This window comes from Danio rerio, chromosome 7 (assembly GCF_052040795.2).
Source record: "Danio rerio strain M-AB ecotype USA chromosome 7, GRCz13ab, whole genome shotgun sequence".
NCBI lineage: Eukaryota > Metazoa > Chordata > Actinopteri > Cypriniformes > Danionidae > Danio > Danio rerio.
In genome coordinates this window covers 3,197,910-3,225,026 of record NC_141027.1, presented here as the reverse complement: position 1 = coordinate 3,225,026, position 27,117 = coordinate 3,197,910, and the positions used below count along the sequence as shown (strand labels likewise).

Sequence of the window (27,117 nt, the reverse complement as noted above, 5' to 3'; positions counted from 1 at the left end):
ATTTTTTTAGTTAAATTTTAACACATTTTTTTTAGTTAAAATTTAACTCTTTTTGGAGTTAAAATAATACTCCTACAGAGAGTACTTGAAAACTATAAACTCCTTATGAGTGTTAAAAATCAACACTTTTTATGAGTTAAATGTTCTTCACACAATATATATTTTTATGTGAAAATTATTACACTGAATGCTATACTCTTCACTTAAAGCTTTTATTTAAACAAATCCATACATTATTTTTAAAAGTTACATGCATGGACAAACTTTGAAATTAATTACCATTAGAAAATACAATCTAACAGCAATATATTTATTGTTAACAGAGTAAAAACTAGAAAGTAAACATGTATAAAACCCTGTCAGCACATCACTGCATTTTATAAAATCAAGTTTGCAGAATTATATAAAAACAAAATACTACAGGATTGTGTAACCTGAGGTAGACACATATACATCAGATGAAGTAACAAGAACTTCACAGTGAACACATTTCAATAACAAATCATATAATACAACTCTCTGACAAAACATAAAATTGTGAATCACAACCATATGACATTTGGGAATCAAAAGATTTGAAATGTCTTAATCTTTCCCTTTCTACAACAAGTACCTTTCTTGGAAGGTTTTCACTCACTTGAAAAGCATGGAAGTGATCATGGAAACATGTTTCATGCTCAATTAAAACAAAAAACACTTTACCATTATGTAAAATGATTGAGGTTATTTTACTGAAAACTGGCATGTTTTCATTTGTACCTCTGCAAACAAAGAGTCCAACACGATACTCAACACCATTACATCTTATCCACTTTGTAAGATTGACATTGGCTTGTGAATCAACTTGAAGAGAGGCACTTACATCTTCTGAAAATTCAAGTGTTTCAAGTGAACTAATTTTGACTGGACCAGATTCAACTGTCTTTGAAGACAAGCATTCCCAATGATATGCTACTGCAAACTGGTGTTTATTTGCAAGCGAAACTGTCAAATTTTTGAAGTTCTTCACAGAATCTTTTAAAAATTTGTGTTTTGCCTCAAATCTCATGGTCCAGATATGAATGAGTGGCCCGACCTTTCTAATACACCTTGGGTAATGCACCATAAAATGGTGTTTTGGAAGCAAGTTGTTTGATGGGTACAGTTCCTTAAAGAGTTTATGATGTTCAATAATAAGGTGCTTCAAATAAACTGTCATCCCCTCAGTAATTGAGTAAGAAAAAACAATGTTTATGATGTTCAACAACAAAAGCAACAAGTGCCAGTGCAAATCATCATCTGGTACCAGGTCACCAAATATCAAAGGTATGTTTGTAATTAAACACAGTGTTTGCGATGCATTTAAGCCTATTCCATGTCCTCCGCAGTCAAGGTTAATATTCGTGGGTTTGTTTTTTGTTTCCATATAGCCATAATTAAAAGCATAAATCCTGTTCAACAAGCTTTCTTTAGAGATGAAATGTTGAATTAGATATTCAAAAAGTAATTTGATCTCATATTGACCAACCCCTTCCAAAATGTCGTGCATAATATCGACAGCATAGTTTTCTCCAGTATTAAAATACTGCAAAGTATTGAGTATGCTTTTCCTCTTGATGCCAAAAGAAGAAGTCAGTGTTGGATCATCTACCAAACTGGCATAATGCTGATCATTTAATGCGGGAGATCTTAAAGTCAAACTTGGATCATCTTCTGAGAAAACGAACTGAGCTGAAGATTTATCAATTAAGCAAAATCGACAGAAATAATTTGCACTAAACGATTCCAAAAACCCAAGAATGCTATGCATGCCTAAATTATCACCAGTAATGAGAGCAAGTGTGCCACGCAAAGGTTGATCAGCAAATGGAACAGCAACCCCAACAGTTTCTAAGATTTTCAAATCCCTTATTAAGGGTTTCAGTATTTCATCAATCCCATATTTTTTAACATCTTGGGCATGGAACAGAGATACCAAGTGGATGTTCATGAGGGCAGAATTCACCTTTGGAGCAAGATTTCTAAGAATGAAGTAAAGGCATCCAATTTTATGGATCCCTTTTTTTGAGCCAAGAGGATTAGCACATTCAAACTCATCATAGTATAATTGAATTTGGAGAGCAAACTTGTTAGTTGAAAATAAAGGATGATTTTTAAAATAGCTTCCATCGCAGAAGTCTTCATATATGTCAGACTGAGTACATGTTTGCATCATCTCACAAATTTTTTCATTTCTGAAAATGAACTGAAGTGTTTTCAAAATTGGAATATATATGAATTTATTATTAACAGGAACTTGTTCATAATTTCCAGTTTTATTATTTCGTCTGGTGTCATATCTAACACCAAGATGCAGTTCAACTGGGTCTACTACTCCCCATTTTTCTCTAAAATACTTCTTCCATTTTGTATCAGAGTTCAATTCACTAAAAGGGTTGTCCAAACTTTCAAATAACTCTTCTATTGCTGGTCTTGATGTATTGTTAGTTGGAAGCAGGTTTAAAACATGGTCCTTAATATCAGAGTGCAAATCTTCCACAAATTCCTCCAAATTTTCAATTGTGGAAAGAACTACAGTATTTGGAACTCCACTTGCCAAAAGCTTTGCTATAATGGATGCACACATATCTTTCTTGTGAGTAGAAGGGACTGCTTCAACACTTTGACACTGAGATGTAGAAGCCATTGTATCATTTAAGGACTGAGAATTTTGTTCTTCACTATCATGAGCGGAAGGGGTATCATAAAAGTCAAATCTGTCCCCAACTGAAGAATGTATCTTAATGAGGTGTCTTCTAAACCCAGAATAACTAGAAAACTGCAAGCAACAACCTACACTGAAAAAAATGTTATGTTGAATTTACTTAATTTTATTACGTCAAGGGGTTGCACGAAATAATTTTATCTAAATCCAGATGTATTTTTTTAATTAAGTGAATTTATATTTTTTAAGTTGGGTTTACTTATATTTTATAAAGTGGTTCTACTTATATTTTATACATTGAGTTTATTAATCTCTTTCATTAATTTCAGATTAATTATATTCATAATTTTAGCTAAACTATTTTGAGTAGAATTAACTCAAATTAATTGTGCAACCAGATCAATTTAATCGTTTAATTTCTACATATTAAAATTAATTTTAATCCAATATTTTTTTTTAATCTATTGTATCTTTCATTAATATACAGACAAATAAAGCAAACCCAATATTTTCAACTCTAACTTTATTTTTGTGATCCAAGAGATATTTTTGCTCTCTCAAAGAATGGCAGTAATGTACATCAGTGATCATTTCTCAAATTGTTTGTAACTTGCGTGAGATTATATTTAACTGCAAACTTACATTGAGTCAATAGTCCAAAACATCATTAGTGCAGCTTTAAATATTCACAATAGTGGCTGTATACATATACACACAGGAGAACTTTGGAGGGAAGCCTTTTAACACACAACAAAACATATACAAGTAACAAAATACACCAGTACTATACAGAACAAAAAATACTATAGTACAAGAACTGTCCACAGCTGCAACACAGTGCACACTGAGGACCTGATGCTGAAATTACAAAAAACTGTAGTTACATTCAAAAAATACTAATTAAAAAAAAGATTGTTATATAACAAAATAGATTTTATGTTTGGCTGAGGTGAAAAAGTTGGTGTATAAATATGGAAACAGACTTGCTAAATAAAATAAAACGTGACTTAAATGTCCACTGAAGCTTAAGCTACTCTAAAAAAATAAAAATAGTGTCAAATGAAAACATCACATCTGTGTGAAGCAATGAGGAGGCTGTAACATTCTCACATGAAACTAACAAGAATTGTCATAATTTTATGTTTTACACATGGTTCCCCATTGTTTGAACTTTGACTGGAGCTCTTTTAATGACGTCATCTCATTGTGTCCTCTTCTTATGCAATGCCTTAATGGTGCAGACATCATCAACTGTTTATCTCAAAGCGCTTAACTTCTAATATTCATATGGCGTTAATGGATGGATGGATACTTTTTGTGCTGAGTGTGGATAGAAACCTGGCCTATTTACAGGATTGCAATTTTTATTTCAGGTGAATATTCCACTAAATCCAATGACAACTTTAAATGTTCACACCAGTGGCTATGTATTACAGTCCACCACTCACTTTGTTTTTAGTTTGAAACATTTTCTAGGGCTGCATTTAACATCATACTATATGTTTTCTATCGCCTCCCAAACCAGATTTAAAAATGCAGCTTAGCAGCGTTTACATGAGCGGCTGAAGAAATCCTACAGTCCAGCAATGATTTTGTTCTTTAGTCCAAGGACTTTGGGGGAAAGTCTTTCTCCATCCATTTTCAAGAGCACATTTTGAATGAATTCATAAGAGTATTTCAGCTCTTTGGGGTAGGCCAAGTTCAATACATAGATGACTCCCAGCATCATTGCAGATGCTTGGGCTACAGATCCAATGTTGTCCAGAATGATTTCTCCTTCAACATAAATGTCATCATGTGCTCCAATTTCTCCACCCTCCTTGTTGATGACATATACGCCCATGGTGGAATTCTGCAGGTCTCTCTGGATGCCATCTCCTTCAATGTCCTGTATAATTGTAGAATATAAGAAAAACATGAATTTATGTAATAGATTATAATGACCTGCAAATTCTAAATTTCTTTATATTTACAATACATAATTACACTGGTCAGTAAAACCATTGAAAATATTTTTGTCAGTTAAGCAAAGGTTCATGTGAATTAACAAACCACAGATTTTTGTTTTTATGGCTTTATGAAAAATATCCAAAATTTTCTGCAAATGGAGCAGACACAGAAGTCAGAATGGATTGAGAGATGGACTAACACATTGTTGGTTTTGGTCTTTTAATTTAACAATAAGAAAAGTTATGAATAAAGCCTGCCTTATTGTATTAAGAACCAAACTGATGGTTTAAAATGTTTTAGCCAATTACTGAACATCTCCAGTCCAGACACAGACAAATGTACATCATCCTGTGACAACATCCATGTTATTTTACTCTGCAGCATTTCATTTCCTCAACATAAAGTTTGTCAGAGTCTGTTAATAACTATTGTATGTCAGACTTATTGAATGCACCAGGGTGTGTTTAGAAAATGTTACCTGCTTTGAAAACTCTGCAGCAAATTGTTGATTTTATACAAATATTCTCATAATGTTAAAGGAGAACTCTGGTCAATATTAACATTGAGCTAATTTTTTTTGTAAATTTGGAGTGCTGTCAGTACAGAGAACAACGGCAGAAATCGGTGTTGCCTACACAGTGTTATGCTCTTTTTAAAATTGGCACCCTGTTGACTTCAATGGGGCAAGTTTTAAACATGCTTTTAGCCTCTTAAAATCCTTGATGTGTCATTACAAATGTCCAGCCATGTGAGTGATTCTCTGACAGCAGCAGATGTGAAAGATATGAATAAAAGTGATGTTAATTCAGCCAGCGCACATATCTTAATTTATTTCCTGTTTTCAGTCAAAGTCCACAGTAGTCGATTGTCGAGATCACACGCGTGATCATAGGTAACTAAACCTATGCACTTGAACTCGACAATCGACTACTGTGGACCAAAAAACAGGTTCTTTGTACTGACAGCACTCCAAATTTACAAAAAAATGAGCTCAATGTTAAAATTGACCAGAGTTCTCCTTTAATGCATTCATCATCAATGGACTAAAACATAAAAACCACAGTATGATCCTCTGTAGTGACATGCTTTAGTGGCTAGAGCATTTTTCAAGTTTTGCATTAGTTGATTTAAATAAACAGCAGGCTTCCACACTATAATAGCTCTAGACCCCAAAACACGACAGCATGCAGACTGTGTAGGACTACAGCTGCCATAGTTTTGGTGTCAACACACTGATTTTGTTGTGCATTGGGTTTGTTTTTGTTGAGTGCCCCTTTAAATGTATTTTCTTCTAACTAGTGGGTTAGTGACATTAGGATCTTAAAACATTTTATAATACAAGACAGTACATCAGACTGATAAATGCAATTACAATGACTTGCCTTATACTCCTGAATGAGATGTTCATCATCCTCACCAAGATAGATGCAAAGTGCCTTGAGGACTGCTGCCCTTTTAAGATTGATGTCACTTGTAGCCTGTGTAAAAGGACAACAACTATTAAAATACAATAAATAATAAAAAATGTCTAAAAAATGTTTAAACCTGTGGTAACCTCAAAAATATATACACAATGACTAAAGAATGTTAGTGTATTGTGACTTCATTTTCAGGTCTGAATGTGTAGGGCGATAGGGTGACAGTTCAGTCTGCATGGTAGGTGCAAATGTACCAAAAGATATCCGTTTTAAAACAAAAATGTAGTAGTGTGGATGTAGCCTTAGGAACCTTGTCATTTACAAATAATCAAGGCTGGCACTAGACAGGTACATTTCAGGTTTCTCCACAGTGTATATGATATTTTCAACTAAAATGTAAAAACATGTTTACCTCTTGCAAGATCGCCAGATGTTTGGCTAGTTTTTGGTCAGAAACACCTCCCTTTTTGTTGAAAATAGATGTCAGCTAGGGTAAATGGCTGTCCAACTGAGCCATAAAGGTTGTTTCAAGTGGGATGGTTGTTATGCGCTAGAATTCAACATTTATCTACACACATAAAAACAACAACAGAAGACAAAGAGCACTGTGATCAGCCATTGGTGTAATGATATTTTGTAGCTATTAAATAGATATAATCAAATTTTCTTATATTAGGTGTACAGTGTGTTCTGGCCGGATGTATTGCTATCAATCAAGAGTAATGGCAAGAAATCAAAACTGGACCAGCATCCTGCATCCTTATTTAAACCTTAATAATATTTTTTTATATTTACAATGGGTCAAAGTGCAATGTAAAAACCCAGGGAGCAAGCATGTGCTTACCTCATCAATGTTTCTTAAATTAACTACCATTGTTTGTACAACAATGCATGAAATATAAACACATGTACAGTGATTTAGAATAAATAATTGTGTAAGGTTATTTACATTGTGTCAGATCATATTATATGGCGATTTATTATAAACTGTTTGTGAAATCATAAACAGAAAAATCTCTAGTCCATAAGCCTACTACTACTAAGTACATTGTGAGATATTATAACTGAGTCAACAAGTCAAGACCCCTGCCAGCTCTAATTTAATTTAGTTTTGTAAATGTAATTAATTTGTTAATTTAATTAAAATTAATTAATTATTTATTCTGTCTTCATGCCATATCACTAACTCTATTAGTATTTAGATTTGTCATGTTCCACTTCCATACTAAAAGTATTAGTTTAAAATTGGGAGCAATAAATGCAATGCCAACATAATTGGTCTTTGTGTTTAGAGCAGAAACAAAGTTGAACAACATCAACCTGCTAGCTAAACCCTGGTCTTTCACTGGACTATCGGCTGTGGTCGTACTAGCTGGTCCTCTCGTGTCATCTGCAAATCTCCTGCAATTTAGTTATGAAACATTTGCATGCTTCTACTACATCTACTTTCACCCCCACCTTTACGTTTTAAACTCTGATAAGGCGAGTCGGAGACCGTCCACGAGGACGCGACCCATGCCGCTGCCACGAAAGAGAAGCTTGTTTACTTTTCCTACCCGCATTCCGCGAAGACCTGCCTCTGATTGGCTAGTGTTCGTTGCAATCGATGGTTAGGTCAAAGAAGCTCTTTGGTTAGGTTTGCGCAAGTGGAGCGACGTCACGATCGGTCGGAGCCAGTCAGCGGCAGAGTAGGAGCGGGTCTACGGGTGTAAAAAAATACAAACTTTTAAAGAAACGATAAATTCAGGTACCCAACGTAACTTATGCCTGCCATTATGATTATGTAGAAACATAAATTCTTGCCGCCAGTGCACATTAACCACATTTTACCAACATGATTTCACAGGTCTATTTTGTTCTAATGTTAACACATTGACAGGATTAGAAGAAATGCTTACAGTCAGTCAGGAATAACGTTATGTAATGTTAGGCTTGGCCAGTCCAACGTAACGTAAGTTAACGTTACAAGCCTAGACAGCAAGGAAGGTGCTGCTACAATTAACGTTAACATTCGTAAAACTGTTTTGCTTTTATTCGGCTTCCACAAACTAATAAATAATCAAGACAAACACTGAATTCACCAAGCATTTAACACTTAAGCTAAGTTTACTTACTAACCTTACACAACTCACGTAGTTAAGCTAATCGCTGAAACCTTAGTTGTAATTTAATTTAATGTAACGTTAATTGATATAAAAACATACCAATTTAGCATTAGCTAAACACATTTTTCTATAAAATGTTTAAAAGTGTAAACAGAACCCTGTTTAAGTAACAAATATAACACACCAATGATTATATATTGATTACTTACCGAAAATGCAGAGCTGGATGCAGCATTCAAATGAGTGCATCACGTTCAATCTCCCCGCCTTGGCGCCTTCAGGAAAAAAAGTGTCTGCACATGCGCAGACCAGATAGTATATGGAAATGGGCTATATGCACGCATTACTTCCGCGTTTTGTCTAAGGCCGCGGTCCAGCTTCCGGTCTGGGTGATTTTAAGCGGAGGTAAACAGTATTATGGCAGAGTCGTCAATATTTACTCGCTGTTTGCGAGTAAATTATGGTCAACGATGTGCAAATGATTGTCCGGATGTGCTCTACAACACCGCAGAGCAAAGCTTGAGAAGGGTTTCAAGTTGTATGCATCTTCCTACCTGTGCAATTATGAAGGTAAGTTCAGCTAGCCTGAAGGCTAACTTTAGCGTTAATACTCTTACGATCCGTCCATCTGCAGCTTTATCACGTAAGTAAAAATAATCATATGTGTACGTAATTCTGTCTCAAAGTGTCAGGTAAAAACAGGGCAGGAATAAGATCTCAGTGAGAGCTCATTACTACCGATAGATCTATGAAGAAATCGGAGTCTCCTCACCAGCTGAGAGTAGGACAGCATACATGTGAAGTTCTGTCCCATTCATACTTTTACTGTTCTAAAGTGACCACCACTGTTCAGTTCGGATAATTACAGAAACACAGATGCTGTCTTAGCTTGTAAGCATGATTATTGAGCAAGATATATTAGGAATAAAATAATACAATGCCGTTCCATCCACAACAGACAAATAGCACTGTATCACTGCTGATATTTATTGCTGAAACAGTGGAGATAGCATGCTTTCTATTTAGTCGATAACACTGTAATTAAATGGGAGGGTGACCCAAAACAATAAGGTGTCATTAGTTAATTTCACATCAACAATTTGTCTATTTCAATATTTATTAGTTTTTTACATTAATGAACAAATGCTTATTCATTGTGCTTGTTAACTCACAATGTAATAGCTAATGTTAACAAGCATGACTTTGGATTTTTATTCATTAGTAAATTAGTTTAACAATGTTAAATATTAAATAGTTATTTTAATAGTGAGCAAATACATTAATTAATGAAAAGTTATTTTTTCAAGTGTGACTAAAGGGAGCTACTTTTAAATAATTTAAATTAATTATTTACTGTGTAGTTTAATCTGATGATATTGCTGCAGATGCCTTTCAAAAGAAGATATTTTGAAGAAAGCTGAAAACCTGTAACCATTGACTTCCATAGTATGAAAAAGAACTACTATGAATATCAGTGGTTGCAAGTTTCCAGCTTTCTTCAAAGTATTTTTGTTTGTGTTAAACATCAGAAAGAAACTCAAACAGGTTTGGAACAAGTGAAGGATGAGGAAATAGAATTTTCAGTTTTGAGTGAACTGCCTTTAATGACTCTCTTTAAAAACCTATTAATATTCTTGTTTCTGTTTTCTAGGTAACATTATGAGATTCAGAGCTAGAAAAGTTTATGTGTAACTTCATCCTGGAGTGGACATCCGTCAGAAGATCCATGCCATCGTCTGCTAGTTAATAGCTCCTGCTCTTGTGTGGCTGAGAGTGGGATTTGCAAACATTTGGTTGCTTTGCTTTTCCAGACAGCCCATTACTCTGAAATGTGTAATGTGTGTTGTCACATGAACAATTGTTTGGAATGGATCAATTATGTGTTAAGTTCCATGAAACAGATGGGTGATTTATTTATTTATTTAATACGTATAAGCCCAAATACCTCTCTATGCACAAGTTACAGAAGAAGCACCTGATTCAAGAAAACAACTGATTCAATGTCATTGTTTCTGTTCATCTGAATAAAATATTTTTTTCAAAATGTTACATTTTTTTGACAATTTTTATTTCAAATTACATACAGTGAATTATATTTTATATGTACAGTGAATAAAATAAAGGTCTTTATTCTGAATTAAAAAATTGCACTTAGAAAGTAGCTTAAGAAATGTTTATGTATATTAATGTTCATTTTTTTTACTTCAAAGGCAATGAAAATAAACTATTATTTGCCATAAAAGCTCCTTTCTTTAAATGTCTGCATCCGGTTGGCACTCGAGCCTCGGTCAGTTTTCTAGACTGAAATTGTCAGCTACACTCTTGTTTTTTTCTGTTTCTGTAAAATTCTCACGTTTAATATTAACAACCCACCTCTTCTGCACGACTTTGTCTTTTGGAAACGTGTGGAAACTAAGGTAACGTTAAGAGTTCAATTTTTGACGCTGTGCATTGCTGAACACAGCAGTGGTATCTACAAGTACTGTTCTCACGTCTTTGAAATGACACTTTTAAACGTTTAGATGTCATATTTATGTAGCTGACATAGACATATATAAGTGGGCTATAATGGCATAAAACATTAAGACAACTGTCCAAAACATTACTCGTTTTTATCAGTAGCGCTCCTGTTGTAGCACTGTACTGTACGATCGGCGGAAGTAGGCTCGGGGTCTTAAATTTTACCGGAAATGCGTCACGCGCCGCCGTGCATAGAGCCCATTAAATGAAACGTATTTTTTTCTAATTACTTTTAATTGAATGAAATTAACTTGTTTTAAACAAAAGCAGTGAATTTGAAAATTAATAATAAAAAATAAGTAGGATTAAATAACACATTAAAATCAGTGAAATTAACCAGATAAAAACATGTAACATTTACAAGGGGTCAGAATCATTTTTTTCAGTGTACTTGACCACATTTTAGTCTTAGATTTTTCCCAGGATACATTCCATGAATTAGTTTGAGGTGCCTGAACAAAAGCGAAGGTGAACCAAATGATGAAGTGCAGAGGAAACAAGTTGACATTTTGATCAAAAAAATTAAATTAGTGCTTGTTCAGAAGCCTTGCTCTAAGCTCTTTGACTTTTGGAGTTTCCTCAGTTGTGCCTATATCGATATTGTACACAGTTGTCTGCACAAATGTGTACAGGCTGGACAGAGCATCATCATATTTCACACCAAAAACAAAATGAGATTTGAACAACTCGTCAAATGCACCCAAGGATGTGCATGATTGACAAGGCAGAATTTTTCTGTCCATGACAATGTAGAAGGTGGAAACCTGTGCTTTTGATGTCCCTGAGGCAAGAAGATACGGCTGAGGGTTTCCTTCAGTGGTCAGGAGATGATCATCTAGGCTTTGGCATGACTGAAATAACAAAAATGACCCTTTATTAACTATTTGTTTAAAATTAGGTATTAAATAAAATATTTAAACTAGAATAGTGTTGTTTTAGCCAACCTTATAAAATTTGACCAGATGAGTTGTTGCCTCTTCAACACTGATCTTCTTGGGCCGCTTTCTTCCAGCTGGTTGTGGAGTAAGTAGATGCAGCAGGATGAATAGAGAAGCCATGTCGCTGTCCCATTCTGAAGACAGAAAATAGCAGTTGTTATTTCAAACCAGTCTGTTGAAGGCATTGATAAGTTAACCTTGTGTCTATTGTGTATCATAATATTGTACAAGTACAAACTGTTAGTGGGAAATTGTTGTTGTTGTGTGATAAAGACCAAACAAAGATTTTTAATTTCATAAAGTTAATATCAAAGCCAATAAAACTTTTACATTCATCATTTTTTAATGGAAATAATTTATTTTGAACAGCTTTTACAAACCATGAATTTACTGATGATATTCTGTAATAGAATATATTTTAGAAAACAATTGTGTTGTGTTTTTAGCAGACATTTGGAGAATAAATGCTTTTGGTAAATAATCAAAAACTTTTAAAGTTACTCCACCTCACAATGGAAATGTTATCAATAAATCAAGTCATTCCACACCTATAAAATCTTTGTTCATTTTCATAATACATCTTGATATTTTGGATGAAAACCAGGAAGCTTGTGACTGACCCATTGACAGTCAAGTAATAAACTTGTCATAAACTTGTCAGGGTCCAGAAAAGTCAAATTCCATCTGAAATCAATGGTTTAGACTGAATTCTCTTCAGTGTCAAGAACACTTTTTGTACCAAAAGTATTCTTTTTGCTTAAATTCATGGTTGAACCACTGATGGTAGATTGACTATTTGACAATTTCTTACATATTTTGCTGAACTCTGCTAGTGAAATTTAGCTGGCAGTCAATGGGACAGTCACAAGTCTCCTGAATTTTATCCAATATTTCTTATATTTAGAAGATAAACATAGTTTTTATGAGTTTGGAACAACATGGGGTAAGTGATTAATGGTAAAAATCTTTATTTTAGACTGGAGTAGCCCTTAATCCAGAAGACTGTTTTAAGTAAACTCATTGCCATTTTAACAATCACTGTACCTGGATCAACAGTTGTGTCAGAATCCTCCTTCAGAGCAGCTTTCAAATGCCGTTTTAGTAGAGCAGTCTCTTTAAGGTTCCTGGCCTCCTGGATGACTTTTTCTTTAAAACTGGTGCTCCATTTTTCCAAGAATCTTGAAGCAACCTCTGCTCCAAACATCAATGAGAAGTCTTGCGAAATCTAATTTAAAAATAAAAAAACAACAGTTTAGACATTTATTGTGACTTAATGTTTTTTTTTATTAAAAAAAATATTTTTATTGAATATTTACCAGTCCTTTGACATCTAAGAAACGCGGGAACATTTGTAGTACATCAGCTGAGCGCTGAGGGTCATGGAGAATCTGTTGACGGTAGTGGAAAGTTTCTTTCATCTTCTTGAACACTGTGTCATGATCAGTTGTTTGATGGAGGAGTGACATAGCTTCCATGCATTCATCTCCCATTCGCTGGTCATCTAGAGCTCCAACTGTTCTTGATAACGTGGGACCTCCTTTTAGCTCCACTCTGCTCTGTGAGGTAGAGGAGGTTCTGGATTTACGCTGCACAGTCTTCATGCGCCACTCAAGAAAGCCAGTGTTACTCTGAATGTCATAGAAATGTTCCTGACAAAAAGCAGTATATTATGTTAGACAAAATAATACAATTGCAAAGGCTCAAGCATAAAAAAGTTTATGGTTCGGTTGGAAAACTTACATATCCTTTCTTAGAGTATGGGTCTTTTAAGGTTGGGAACAGTGACACAATACCAAAGGCATGAAACTCTTTTGCTCCTTTACTAACAGCTCTTCTGCAAAGAAAAACATACATCTTAAGATCATATTCTAATAAAAAGTATAGTCATATGTTCTTAAACTTCTTACCCTTCCTTTTCACGCATGTGAGCTACAATTATGTTCACCATTAACCGTCTTGTAGAATCTTTTAAGCTCCCAGTCTCTTCATACTCTTTAATCACAGTCAGCCCTGCAGGCTTTGAAGATAGAATTTGCTTGATATTCTAAAAGAAATAAAACATTATAAAGAAAAATAACAACCAAAATTAGACCTGTTTTAAAAAACCTTATCTAATAACAGGATATATTTAATACTTTAAAATGCATTTATTTTTTGAACTGCAAGATTACAGTATAACATTATCTATAACATAAGTTATAGATAGTTTACAGATCTATCTGTATGGAAGTAAAAGACAAAACAAAAAAGGAAACGTACATTTCTTGCATGGACACTGTCCAATAAAGGTTGAATTATTTGAGATCCAGAGTCACTGCTGCTTAAACTGCTTGACACAGACAACGTATCGGTCAAACTTGGGGAGGAGGGTACTTCAACAACCCCTTGCTGCAGGACAGTCAGATCTGAAAAAAAAAATCACAAAAACAACACAGTATAAAACAATTAGACTAATCTAGGAACTAATGTTGTGTAGTAGGGTGGATATTTTGCTGAAAATTATTTAACTACATATAACTCTACTTACCACAAGTAGTGACAGTAACATATTCTGTCTGATTGGAAGAGGCACCAAACTCTGTCAGGTCTGAGAAGTCTGTAGAGCCCTTTGATGTTTCAGCCAATGGAAGTTCTGAAATGCACAGTTTCACCCCAATTCAATCCGAGTCATAACACAAACTTTCAAAATCTATAAAAAAAAAATTGTAATTAAAATCCTACCATCATCAGTGTGGATGATAAAACACATTTCTTTGTTTGTCGCAAGTTCTGGAAATACATCCTCATCCACTTCTATGCCATGGTCATCTGTGACTTTCAATGTTGTATCCTCTGGTATAAGAAACTTCTGCTGGACTACATCATAACACCAATGTATAATTTATAAAATACATTTCAAAATTACTTTTATTATTATTGCTTTATATATATATATATAAGTAATCTTTATTAACTAAATATTAAACCTCACCCGCACTGTGAAAATCCAAGAAGGAGACTTCTTCCAGTTTAATATATTTCTTCTTGCCTCCAAATTGCACTTTTATCAACATCGTGACCTGTAATGTAAGAGATAAAATGACATTTAACAATTAATGTTGCTAAGAATGTTATTTATACATATATTATGTATATATATATATATATATATATATATATATATATATATATATATATATATATATATATATATATATATATCTTAAAACGGCATAGTCTCATGCTCACGACTAAGTTACATCATGTTACAATCCAAAACATTACAAAACCAATATTACACGTATCAAATCTTACAGATACATAAACATGTATTGCTGGATATTAACGTTAACGTTCCCTCGTTAGCCTATTTGAAAGCTGAATAGCATGTTTCTTCATCTGCTCGAGCAATTCGATAGAATACAAAAAATACATGTTTTATGGAATTATCTGTCGTCTTTAACGCGACTCGTGGCCAAGAAAGTCTTACCTCCCTGACTCATTTTCCCTCATCGTTCAGCTTCATAGCCATGCTTAATCAAAATAAGGTCATCATCATGTAAACTTAAGTTTTGTCGACTTGCAAAACGTTACAGCAGTTACACCGATTTCATAGCACATAGACGCGCGTATTTTATTGGCGTGACTGTTAAACAACCGGGATTTACACGGGGAGCAGAGCAGCGCGAGAGGCGCGCGGGAATCCTTTTCTGCGTATGCGTCAGTTTGATTTCACCAGCTATGTGTCGGTTGCACATAGAGTAAAAAGCTTGCGCATCCAAAAGACACTTAACGTTAAAGTGAATGGTCCCTGGCGTCTTTATTCACTCTGAATCAGTACACTTGCATGAAGTAAATGGTAATTTATCTCAAAGTTTTTACTGGGGCTAGCTTTTTTTTCTCTCCCTGTCACTCCGTGCCGCCCTGTGGGATCACCCTTGGCCATGCCTAAATCCGCCACTCTCTTCTCGACAGCAAAACACACATTTTTTACACAGTGAAACGAAAGATGATTAGGTAGTTCGTTCACATCGTCGAAAAAGTTTTTAAAACAGCGCACCATACAGTCACGTTTGAAAATGGATAAGCTAACTTGAGATAGGCGCCAATCTCGCCACATGCTGTCTCTAACGACACAGTAAAACGAAACAGCTAGAGCAAAACGCCTTGCTGTCATAAAATATTGAACATTCCAAAATATATTTTTTATAAATGTATAACAATGCGCTTTTACCTACCTCACAACGAAGAGCATTCCTCCAATTCCCTCGTGCTGCTCGGCAGGGTCGTGAAATGGCGCTCTAGCTAAACATTTAACTCCAGTTGTGACGTTAAAGCAAGCTCCTGAACACCAGCGAATGAACTCCAAAATAAAACTCACAAAAAAGTATCCCATAACACACGAGTGTGTAGGAGTTTAAAAATAAACTCCAAAAATGTAACTCTTTCACACTTTTTTGACTAACTCCTAATTTTTCAACTCCAGAAATTTGCTGTGTGGGATAACGCAGTCATTATTACTCAATAGAGTTGTTTAAGCTCATTTTACTATATGTGTTTGTGACCATGTCCTGAATATTTTATAATGTAATATATTAATCCATACTCGTATGCTCAGGGTGCACGTAACCTGAATCCAGTTCCTTATACTGCAGAGTGCATGGGACATAAGTTGCACATGGACCAAAATGAAAAATTGGCTATGTTTGGAGCAACACATGTCTTGGCGATTGATGGATTTAGCAGCAAAATTGTTTCTTTTTCATCTATGCCAATAAAGAACAATCTTTTAATTTATGAGGATGTTTACAGGTCAGTTATTTCGATGAATTTGCAATTTATTACTATTTATTACTGTAATAATATTAATTATTATTATCATAATTATTTATCAGATCTGCCGTTGTTAACCATGGTATGTGGGACCAAATTAGAGTGGATCATGGAAAGGAATTTTACTTATCCTTGTTCATTCAAGAAATGATTGAAAGTTACCGAAACAGACCAGAGAGACAACCCTACATGCAAACACAATCAACTAAGGTACAGCACAAGCTTGATTTGCAAAATGTTTCAGTATAAAAAAATCAGCTCCTGGCGCATATAAAAAGGCAAAGTTGCAGTTATAAATGTACATACACCTGTACACCAATGTTAATATTTTTTTTCAAATAAAAGATATCATAAGGATGATACGTTTATTTATTTAATTATTTGTGCTGCCTTGAAAATATTCCACAAATTTTATGTGCTGTCCACATATTAACTCAGTTTAAATATACATATTAATTTTCAAAACTCAACATTGTTATCCCTGGGCAATGACTTGAATCTTGTGAAAAGGGGGTTTTATAGTATGTGTCAGTCCTAAAAAATTTTACTCACTCATTCTTCAGAACTGTGCTAGACCATATACACATTGATGATTGTAACAACTTTCAAAACCATGCTTATAAATCTAAGACGTTTTAAAGGAAAATGAATTACTACAAATGTAGATCATGCTGTTCATGTGTTCATATTATGAAGTGTATCCTGTATTTCATTATTGTTCTTTTGTTTTCACAATTACAGAACCACACAGTTGAAAGGATGTGGCCAGAGATAAATAATAGGGTTAATTATCCACTCAAAACAGCACTTGTAGAGCTAGTGGACCAAGAATCGTTGGATATGGAGGACAACCTTGTCAGATACTGTGTCTCCAGCTTCACATGCCAGCTATGTCACCTAGGCATCAGTAGAGTTGTACAAGCTTGGAATGAACACAGGATTCCAGGTATACTGAAATAACACAGTTTTATTTAAGTATTAAAGATTAAGAACTGACAATCTTATTAACAATTTTTACTTTAGGTAAAGGCATTCCCAATGTTTTGGCAAAGGGTGGGTGTCTAAATAAAATCTCGGAGGAACTGTTGCCACATGCCGATGAAGCTGCTGAACTTTATGAGACAGAACTGAGATCTTCGCTTACCAGACAATCAATCTTTGGAAGAGATCCCTTTTCCTCAGGCAGACAAAGAGAATGCGTTGAACACCACTACGCTGAACTGTACCCAGATATTTCTATTTGTTATAACAATGCCGTAAACGGTGACTTCTTATACTTTAAACAAGCTCTACTGGATCTCATCAACACAACAAGAAGATACACAGCATAAACCACAAGTTAAAAAAAAAGGGGGGGGGGGGGTACTTTTCTGTATTGAAATTTTTTAAAAATGTGAAATGTTCTATTTCAATGCATGTGAGTGGATTCAGATTGACCATTGTGGTCATGCACTCAACAGATATGACTGTGGTTGGCTACAATGATCATTGCTACTTGCTGCTCACTGAGTGCTTACACAGATACAAACTGTATTGTTTAAAATCTACATCTATCAGCTGATATATTAGTGAATCACTCATATTTTTTATACATTTCAGCAATTAGACATTTTTCAAAGCCTTGAGTGTCCAATAGACCAATATATTACTTTGTGTTTTCTGTGTAAGCACCTAGTGAGAAGCATGAAGCAAAAATTGCTGTAGCCAGTCACTGTTATATCTGTTGAGCACATGAACACAATGGACAATCAGAATCCACTGAACAGCACTCAAACAACCAGCAAAAGCTGCTCTCACATTTTTTTAACGATTTCAATACTTAATGGAACCAAAGTTGTGAACCAAATTGTTCAGTCAACAGAAATAATGTCTTTCAGAACAGACAGTGCATCGGAAAGGCCCGTCACTTCATAGACATTGGTGCATTCCTGTCTACATTTAAGGCACTGGGTTGAAGATTCATGCCATTGCAGTACACATATTTTGCATCCCACAATGCTCCGGCAACAGACTGCAAACATTGGATCCTGAAAGGGTCCTGTGAAATAACACATTAAATCAAAGTATTTTAGCCATTTTGTATAGGTAAAGTTCCACTTATCCTTTAATCTTATTATAAGGTTAACTCATAAAAAGTAACAGAAATTTGTAAGAACTACTGTGCACACCTAACACATGATTAAAGATTTACACTTTTTTTTTTGCAAAACCTCAGATCATAATAGAAATATTGATTTGATTTGGAGAGCAAACCTTTGCACACATGACAGTTGAATGCTGCCTGTAGCTGTTGTGCTTGCGCATCTGTCATCACCAGTGTGGTTCTCCTGTTACTAGAGGCGATGTTGGAGAGCTCGTTCATTACTGAGGAGACTGCTTGTAGTCCTTGAGCAGCCAGCACAACTTCTTCAATTCTTTCAAATACATCCTGCAAGCCACTGCTGCCATCATCTCTCAAACTGAAAGCGGGAGAGAGAAAAAAATTGGCAACACGTTATCATAACTACACTCTATGAATCATTTTTTAAGCATTAGCAATTAGTGAATTCATTATCTGTTAAGCATTAGCTCTACATTAATAAACATTATAAGCAGTTTATAACTGCAGCTACACATGCTGTACTCTTGACTCATAAACACATTTATAATGTGCTTAATAATTGTACTTTCATAAATTGTTAATGATTTATTTTTCATTATTAAATAAGTATTGCATTATTTACAAACCAGTTATTTAGGAACAGTTGGTGGTTTTTTAAGATCATTCAGAATGACTTAGTAAATGATTAGAAAAATATTCATATTGACATTTATCATTTTTATTATTCAGGCATATACTAATAGTTAGTTTGTATGTTAATAAATGCTTTAGTAAGTCAACTTCATCCAGTTTTGTGACAATCTAAAGTGAGGACTATATATGCTTTATAAATGACAGTTGAAGGCTCAGTTATATTCTAAAGAGGAAAAAAGAACATAAACTACCATTAATTTCTATTCATTTGAAGATACACAAATAAAGCCATATCAAATGAAAAATAAATCTTTGCAACCGTATCTAAAATAAATTTATAATACAGTTTCAACAGCTAAATAACATTGAATTGTTGCATTGTATTATAATGTTAAATTATTATATTGTTGTTGTTTTATCAAACTTTTTTTTTGACTCTCCTGTTATTCAGCAATGTTTAAACTTTAAAGTGCTTATAATTTTTAGATAAGATTGCAAAGATTTTTGTTTATTTGATTCTGAGCCTTTAATTGTCATTTATAAGGGATTTATGAAGCATGAATAGTCCTCACTTTAGGTCACAAAACTGGATAACATTTATGTTTATGTGTTTATGTAAAGCCTTTATTAATATACATAGTGACCATTACTATACGACTGAATAATAAAATTTTAAAATGTTAATTTGATTAGTTTAATAATCATTTACTAACTCATTCTGAATGAGCTTAAACCAAGGACTGCTCTTAAATATAAACGGCTTGTAAATAACGCAATGCTTAAGTAATGAAAAATCAATCACTTAAATTATAAAAGTACAATTATTAAGCACATTAAAAATGTGCTTAAAAGTCACGAATAGAGCATTTGTAGCTGCAGTTACAAACTGTTTACTAAACTCTATTAATGTAGAGTTAATGCTTAACAAATAATGAATTCACTAGATGCAAATGCTTAATAAATAATATGTAGTTATTATAAAAGGTTACCAAAAAAGCTCATTCCTTCTTTTAGCTAAAAAGTTAGAGACTCACTTAAAACATTCACTTTAAATTAATTTATCTAAAAATGAAAGTTAAAAGAGGCTATGATTAGCTGTCTGTTGTCAATATTTTCTGATTGTGTAAAATTGTCTTGAACAAGTCATACAGTATTTTGGAACTTGAGGTGTGTAGTGAGTAGATGTTCTTCATAAAAGTCACCATCATAAAGCCAGATGTGTATTGAGTGAACTACTGCTGATCATTATGTAACTGTACTTGTGGAGGAAATGCTGTATTCTACCTTAGCCTCTTTTGTTTGCTCTCTAGTTGAAATCGTTGAAATTCCTTCTCTGAAACAGCAAGTATTTTGCGAGCATTTTGCTTCCAGTGTAAGGAACCTGTAGATAACATGAATAAATAACAGAATTTCAAATAAGCTAAACTCCTAAAACAGTATTGTTGACCCTAAAGCACTGACAAATGACAATGAAATACCTTTGGTTCCTTCTGACTCGACAATTTGATTACCCTGAGCATCCGTAAGGATTAATGGCTCTTCACTGTTCAGGGCACATTGAACTTTAGCTGTAATGCCAGGGACTGTTGCTTCAAACTCCATAAACCGGACAACTACATTTCTGCTGGGCTTCAATTTTCCATTCAAACATTCAGCAACGAAAACAGACCTGCATTTGAAAAACTGTTAACATCTCATCTTTGTTATCTACACATATATTAATGTAATTAATAGACTTGTTAACATGACCTAATGATGACTTTTGTTCTGCATAACATAATCTTTGTTAATGTTAACTTATTCGTTTTCTAATGCACCTTGTTACATTAACAGCCTAATTAGTTTATCTTTTACTTATACATACATGTTCATGGATTAGATAACATGGATGTTGATGGATTAGATAACATGACCTAACAATAAACAACACATTTATTTTGCAAATACTAAATTTTTATGTAAACAAACCATATAATGATGTGTTAATTAAGACATTAGTTAGCACATTAGTTAATGGGTTAACAAAAAAATAAGGAACTAATGTTAGTAAAACATTAAATAATGATAAAGTAGCATTCATAAATTCCATCAACAAATGCATGGATAATGTTACAATTTATTAATAAAGAGTCCACAAGCATAAATAATATGCAAGTTGTCTATGGTGTCCACATTGGTTTCCACATTCAAACTCCAAAATGTTAGTTATGTTTGTGGACTCTTTACTAACATGATTTATCATTAACAAAGCATCTGTCAATAAATTTAGCAACCTTGTAAAGTCCACACTATTTTAACATTATAGTGTGTTATAGGGCTGCACGATATTGGAAAAAAATGACATTGCGATATTTTTTTCCCCTGCGATATATATTGCGATATTTTATATATATATATATATATATATATATATATATATATATATATATATATATATATATATATACTTAAAACTAGGGCTGTGACGGTCACTATGACAACCGCGTCACCGCGGTGGTCATTGCCACCTCGGTTGTCCATTGCCACCCGCCGTAGTACGTGAAGTCACGCACTTTAAAACACAAATTACTGTTATGTTGCCAAGTATTACATATCTGATAGAATATAACATTAGGCGCGATTCAGCAAGTTCAAGTTCAACCATGAATCTTGTTAGAATACGAACTCTTACATCTGGGAACATTTTGGATTCGTGCCGACCGAGAAAGGTGAACGAATCAATTTGGATTAAGCTTTTTGTATGGGGGTTTTAAGTAAAGTGTGTTATAATATTTACTGCTGAGTGCTGAGAGTCCAAACACTGAGGAGCAAATCCATCGATACGCAGATCCACGGGTCCCGAACCATGCAAGCTAGTGGCGATTGACGGCGAGGGAAAAAAAAGCCATGTAGGCTTAATCAACTCCTGTCTTCTAAACGCAGAAGCCCAGCTCAGCCAGGCATGGCAGAGGCATTTGCAAAAATGGCCAGATACAAAAGAGAAAGTGATAAATGGAAGACATTGACGAGAAATTGAGCATAGGCTATTTGGTAACTACTTAAGAACGCGCCGCTCCGCGTTGCGAGAAATGCGGGCGGCGGAACAGAAGGAGAAGCCCTCTCTCGCATGGTTGTGAAAAAGTAGCCTGTCTGTGCATTATCGCTACAAGCACACCGTCTGACAGTGTATTGCTGGAAACATTATAACTCCATTCTTCACTTAAACCGGACAAAGTCAACATGTTAGTTTTTCTGGCAAATAATTTAAAATATGACTACAAAGGTGGAGAGAAACTACGCTGTTTTTTTAAACATCTGACTTATATTGTTACTAGGTTAATATTTTCTTTTTACTTATAATTATTAATATTTATATTATTATTACACTGATTAGTAAAGTGCCATTTAGACTATTTGTTAAGTTCTTAAAAATGTAACGTTTAATTGTTGTTATTATTATACAGTTTCAAGCAGTTAAAGTAATGTAATATTTAACTACAATATTTATAAACAGTTTTGTGTTGTTTTATTAACGAAAGTTCAAAAATAAACATGTACGTTTATACGGATGTTTTATTTATTAATATTAAATTCGGTTATTCCTTAATTTTTACATAAAATGTAAATTAACTTAAATAGGCTACATTATTTGTTGATGTACGAGATCGAGGAACATGTTTGCCAGTAAATAATGTTCGCACCACTTAAAAAACAAAACAAATGAATAACTTGCGAAAAGGATGCAATAAAAAATGCAAGTGCTTAATCATTCTTCACAATCGGATTCGTACGTGCAATAAGCCGAGGCTATATTGCGCCGACAAGAACAAGCCCTAAAACTAAGTCTAGAGAGAGAATTAATACTAGTTAATATTAATGATTATAAACACGAACTGCGTTGTATGATAAACGCATCACAATGATGTCGTGATCTTTGCTGAAGAACTGATATGTTATCGCCGTCTCCCCAGCCAGGTTTTCATCTGCTTTTTTCCCCTTCTTCTGGATACAAACAATAAAGTATCAGCGCCAGACCGTGGTTTAAATTATATTTTACTCTCCTGATTTCTTTTCTTTTCATTAAAAAATAATTAAATGTTTAAAGTTTTGTATTGCATAGCATATATTTTTAAAGATTATCATTCAGCCTACCTGCAGCGCATGAGGTTGTGTGCTGGGCAAATCCCCTTTACTCATGCTACCCATTTCATTTATGACACTGTAAACTTGACTTGGCAGGCTGATCATCTTTAAACTCAAAAGGTGTTTTTAACTTGAGACTGCATGCTTCTGCATAATGTGATGTTTCTTATTACAACTGTTAGCGGTGTCAAAATGAAAGCAAACATTAAAAAGGGTTTTGTTTTATCAATTGTATAGTTTAGTTTTAATAATAGCTAATGTATATAATAAATTATAATATCGATTATTGTGTAGACTACAGTGTTCAACAAAACAATTTTATTAGATTACTCTAATAGACCAAATCCCTAACTGAAAAACTAATGTGAAAATGACAGGCAGTTGCGTCTTTGCTAAAATTAATTTAACGACAAATTTCTTTTGCTTTTTTCCCCTTTAGAGATCAAAAGAGCTGTATTTAAAGAATTATTTCACTAAAACATGAATTGAATGCCCAGTTCTTTCCCGTGTGAGTTTAGTGCGCCTCCGCCGCGTCTGCGTTTTTAAGGTTACAGGTGCACCCTGACCTGACGCGGGGACCAGATCTCTGTATTGCTTTAATTTCTCAATTTTCATAACTGCATTGCATTTTCATATGGTAAAATATCAAAATTTATGCTCTGAAAGTAGTAGGAATGACGGGAGTGTTAGTAATTAATAACAGAAAGAACTTTCACTTTTGAGTGAACTTCTGTCACGTGTTATTTTAGTATGATAAAATAAACAAAAATAGTAATGCTGAAAAGTATTTTTCGCTCTGCCAAGCCTTCTCTGTTGCTGTATAGAGAAGCAGCCTGCTCAGTCTCCTTACCCCAGCCCCACCCCGCCCACCGACTCCTGAACGTCTCACTCACTAACTCACTCACTCACGCGGGCATGCACTGCGGTCTCATGAGGAAACGCAGCTTTTTGATATAATGTTTTTCTTGTTCCCAAATACAAATAATTTATCAAGTATTGTTTGACATAAGTATTCGTAAAAACACTCTATTCCTGCTTTTCCGAATACCGTATTCCGGTTCGGCTCCACCCATAATATATATATAATTTATTATTATTATTATTTTTTTTGCATCGCACCCTCCTGCGATGTGACTATCGCGGATGCCCACATCGCGATTTCGATGCTGAAACGATATATCGTGCAGCCCTAGTGTGTTACAAACATTTGTTTCTTATTTGTTAATGTAACTAATACCTTATATAATGTGCTAACTAATGTATTTACATAATAATACATTACAATTAATATAAGTTTCATTTACATTATTAACAAAATTTAAGTACTGCTTAACAGATGTGCTGTTCACTGTTAAATCATGTTACTGAAATGTTTAAGGTAATGGTAATTGTACGTTTTGCTACATGTATAACGTAATATTTAATAAATAGAGAGAGAGAGAGAGAGAGAGAGTACCTCTGAAAAGAATGTGATATGCTCGCCCTTGGAGGCACAGCACTGGCCTGGACTGGGGATGCACTTGACGAGGATGAATTGCGCAAAAAGGAGAACCGCTGACTGCCACCAGAGCTACTGGCAGATGAAGTTGGGGAAGCACTTGACTCGTCTCCATGCACTTCATAATGACCCCTTGGGGTCAGGTCAAAGCTGCTAAATCGTCCATTCTCTCCAGGAAAAATCACTGTGTTAGTGTCGTCGGTCAAGTATAAGTTTTGACAAGAGACCTGCAAAGTTATTCTCTGGTTATTGTTACCTTCTTTTTTATGCAAAAAAGAATACAGTTGACATGTAAACAATTTTTGTATACAATACAAAACATATCAATTACACACATTGCCAATGGAAAATTATTGTTTCCTTCTTAAACTAGGCTAACCAACTTTACAATGTCGTGTCGTCATAAGAAAGTCAGTACTTTATCACTTGCTTTTAAAGCTTAATATAGGCTACCATTCTTAATTTACTGCACCTGGAAAATCCTGCTCATTTTGTCAATTGACATGTCGTCCTCCCTCACTGTAACTCTTTTGCTGTATCTGAAAACCACGTAGTGATCCATAATGTTACGGAGTGCCATCAATCGTTTAGCGCGTGTTCGCTGTACAGTACATCCGGGTCTTACATGCTATAACATTAAATAATAAATAATAAAATAGCAAGAAATCATAAATGAGGCATGTTTCGAATACTTGACATTTTGCAGATGTTCAAACCTTTATTTCATAATTTAATTTTCATATTTAAAACGAAAAACGAATAAAGCATCGTAATTTAAATTTTGTTTTTCAATTTAAAATCAAAAATTGAATGAACGCAACGTACACGGACCGTACACGGACCTGGTCAGTGTATCTTTTGGTCATTGGATTTTCATTTTAGAAAAAGATATTGAAAAACGAGCCTTTTTTTTTTTTTTTTTTGATTTTCGTTTTAAAATTTAAAAAACAAAAATTAAAAAACGGCTCATTTTTCTTTTTGATAGTGAAAAACAAAAAACCAAATTTCAAAAATTATTTGATTTTCATTTTTTATATTGAGCAACAAAAAAATAAAATCTCCAGAAAACAAAAACGAATACAGACTTGTTTTTTAATATATACACTGAACATATCTCATGACTTTAAGGATTTTAGTAAAGCACGGCTAATCATACAGAAACAGCTCACAGGTAGAGAAAGATACAGTATGAGCCTACAGTACAACTAAAACTAAAGCTGTACCATCAGTGTTTATCCACAAAGAGTCTGAATGCTGTCTGTTGATTGACATGTGTTGTGCTTTTTTATTTTGTTGTGTTTAAGTTTCCATATACCGCTAGAACTTCAGATGATTTTCACCATATTTTGATGTTCATGTTAATTTCTAAATAATTTCTGATACAACTATATGATATTATTATATGTCTGAATAATGAAAGTCTATGCCAGGGTACTGGAGAGGAGGATCTGGCTGATGGTTGAACCTAGGATCCAGGAGGAACAATGCGGTTTTCGTCCAGACCATGGTTCACTAGACCAGCTCTATACCCTCACCCGAGTGCTCGAGGTTTCATGGGAGTATGCCCAACTAGTCCACATGTGTTTTGTGGACTTGGAGACGGCATTTGACCGTGTCCTTCGTGGCACTCTGTTGAGGGTGCTGTTAGTGTATGGGGTCAGAAGTGCTCTGTTAAGGGCTGTTTTGTCCCTGTATGAACATAGTAGGAGTTTGGTTCGCATTGCCGACAAAAAGTCAGACTTGTTTGGGCAGGGCTGCCCCTTGTCACCAACTCTGTTCATCATTTTTATGGACAGAATTGAATAGTGCAGACTTAAGCTAAAGGGTGTCTTGTTCGGGGACCACAGGATTTCATCTCTGTTATTCACAGGCAATGTTGTTCTGTTGGCTTTCTTTAAACATGGACCTTCAGCATGCACTGTGGCAGTTTGCTGCCGACTGTGATGCGGTTGGGATGAGAATCTGCACCTCCAAGTCTGAGGCCGAAAAAGGTGCTTTGTCATCTTCAGGTTGAAGGAAAGTGCTTACCCCAAATGGAGAAGTTCCAAGTATCTTGGGGTTTTGTTCATGAGCGAGGGAAGGATAAAGCATGAGATTGACAGGCAGATTAGTGCAGCGGCAGCAGTAATCAGGTCAATGTACTGGTCCATTGTCATAAAGAAAGGAGCTGAGCTGAAAGGCAAAGCTCTTGATTTACCGGTTAGTCTACTTTCCTACTCTCACCTATGATCATGAGCTTTGGGTCATGACCGAAAGGACAAGATCTCAGATAGAAGCGGCTGAAATAAGTTTCCTTCGCAGGGTGGCAGGGCACACCCTTATAGACAGGGTGAGAAG

The 27,117-nt window shown here is 34.6% G+C and overlaps 2 protein-coding genes and 1 long non-coding RNA gene across 4 annotated transcripts in view; 2 read left to right on the top strand and 1 right to left on the bottom strand.

The window, feature by feature from the left end:
* Window positions 1-27,117, top strand: part of LOC137496257 (uncharacterized) — a 31,586-nt gene that overhangs the window by 480 nt on the left and 3,989 nt on the right. The window contains exons 2-5 of the mRNA XM_087260482.1: window positions 16,212-16,405; window positions 16,489-16,636; window positions 17,168-17,372; window positions 17,450-18,423. Of these exons, the coding sequence (XP_087116608.1) occupies window positions 16,212-16,405; window positions 16,489-16,636; window positions 17,168-17,372; window positions 17,450-17,757 (855 nt within the window). The 3' untranslated portion in view covers window positions 17,758-18,423. The remainder of the gene's footprint in view (window positions 1-16,211; window positions 16,406-16,488; window positions 16,637-17,167; window positions 17,373-17,449; window positions 18,424-27,117) is intronic.
* Window positions 199-16,092, bottom strand: LOC147842923 (uncharacterized). 2 transcript variants are annotated; one of them, XM_087260351.1, is made up of 12 exons: window positions 15,832-16,092; window positions 14,586-14,673; window positions 14,336-14,470; window positions 14,142-14,246; window positions 13,874-14,019; window positions 13,522-13,658; window positions 13,355-13,448; window positions 12,931-13,263; window positions 12,659-12,839; window positions 11,621-11,748; window positions 11,068-11,527; window positions 199-2,816 (listed from the first exon to the last, which is right to left on the bottom strand). In XM_087260351.1, the coding sequence occupies exons 2-11, from the start codon at window positions 14,665-14,667 to the stop codon at window positions 11,204-11,206; spliced, it is 1,665 nt and encodes a 554-aa protein (XP_087116477.1). In that variant the 5' UTR covers window positions 14,668-14,673; window positions 15,832-16,092; the 3' UTR covers window positions 199-2,816; window positions 11,068-11,203. The 2 variants fall into 2 exon arrangements, with proteins under 2 accessions (XP_087116477.1, XP_087116478.1); XM_087260352.1 differs by lacking the exon at window positions 15,832-16,092 and adding an exon at window positions 15,084-15,311.
* si:dkey-165a24.10 lies at window positions 8,481-10,392 on the top strand. Its single transcript, NR_170233.2, is given in 2 exon segments — window positions 8,481-8,726; window positions 9,808-10,392. It is a non-coding gene; the product is annotated as a si:dkey-165a24.10 (long non-coding RNA).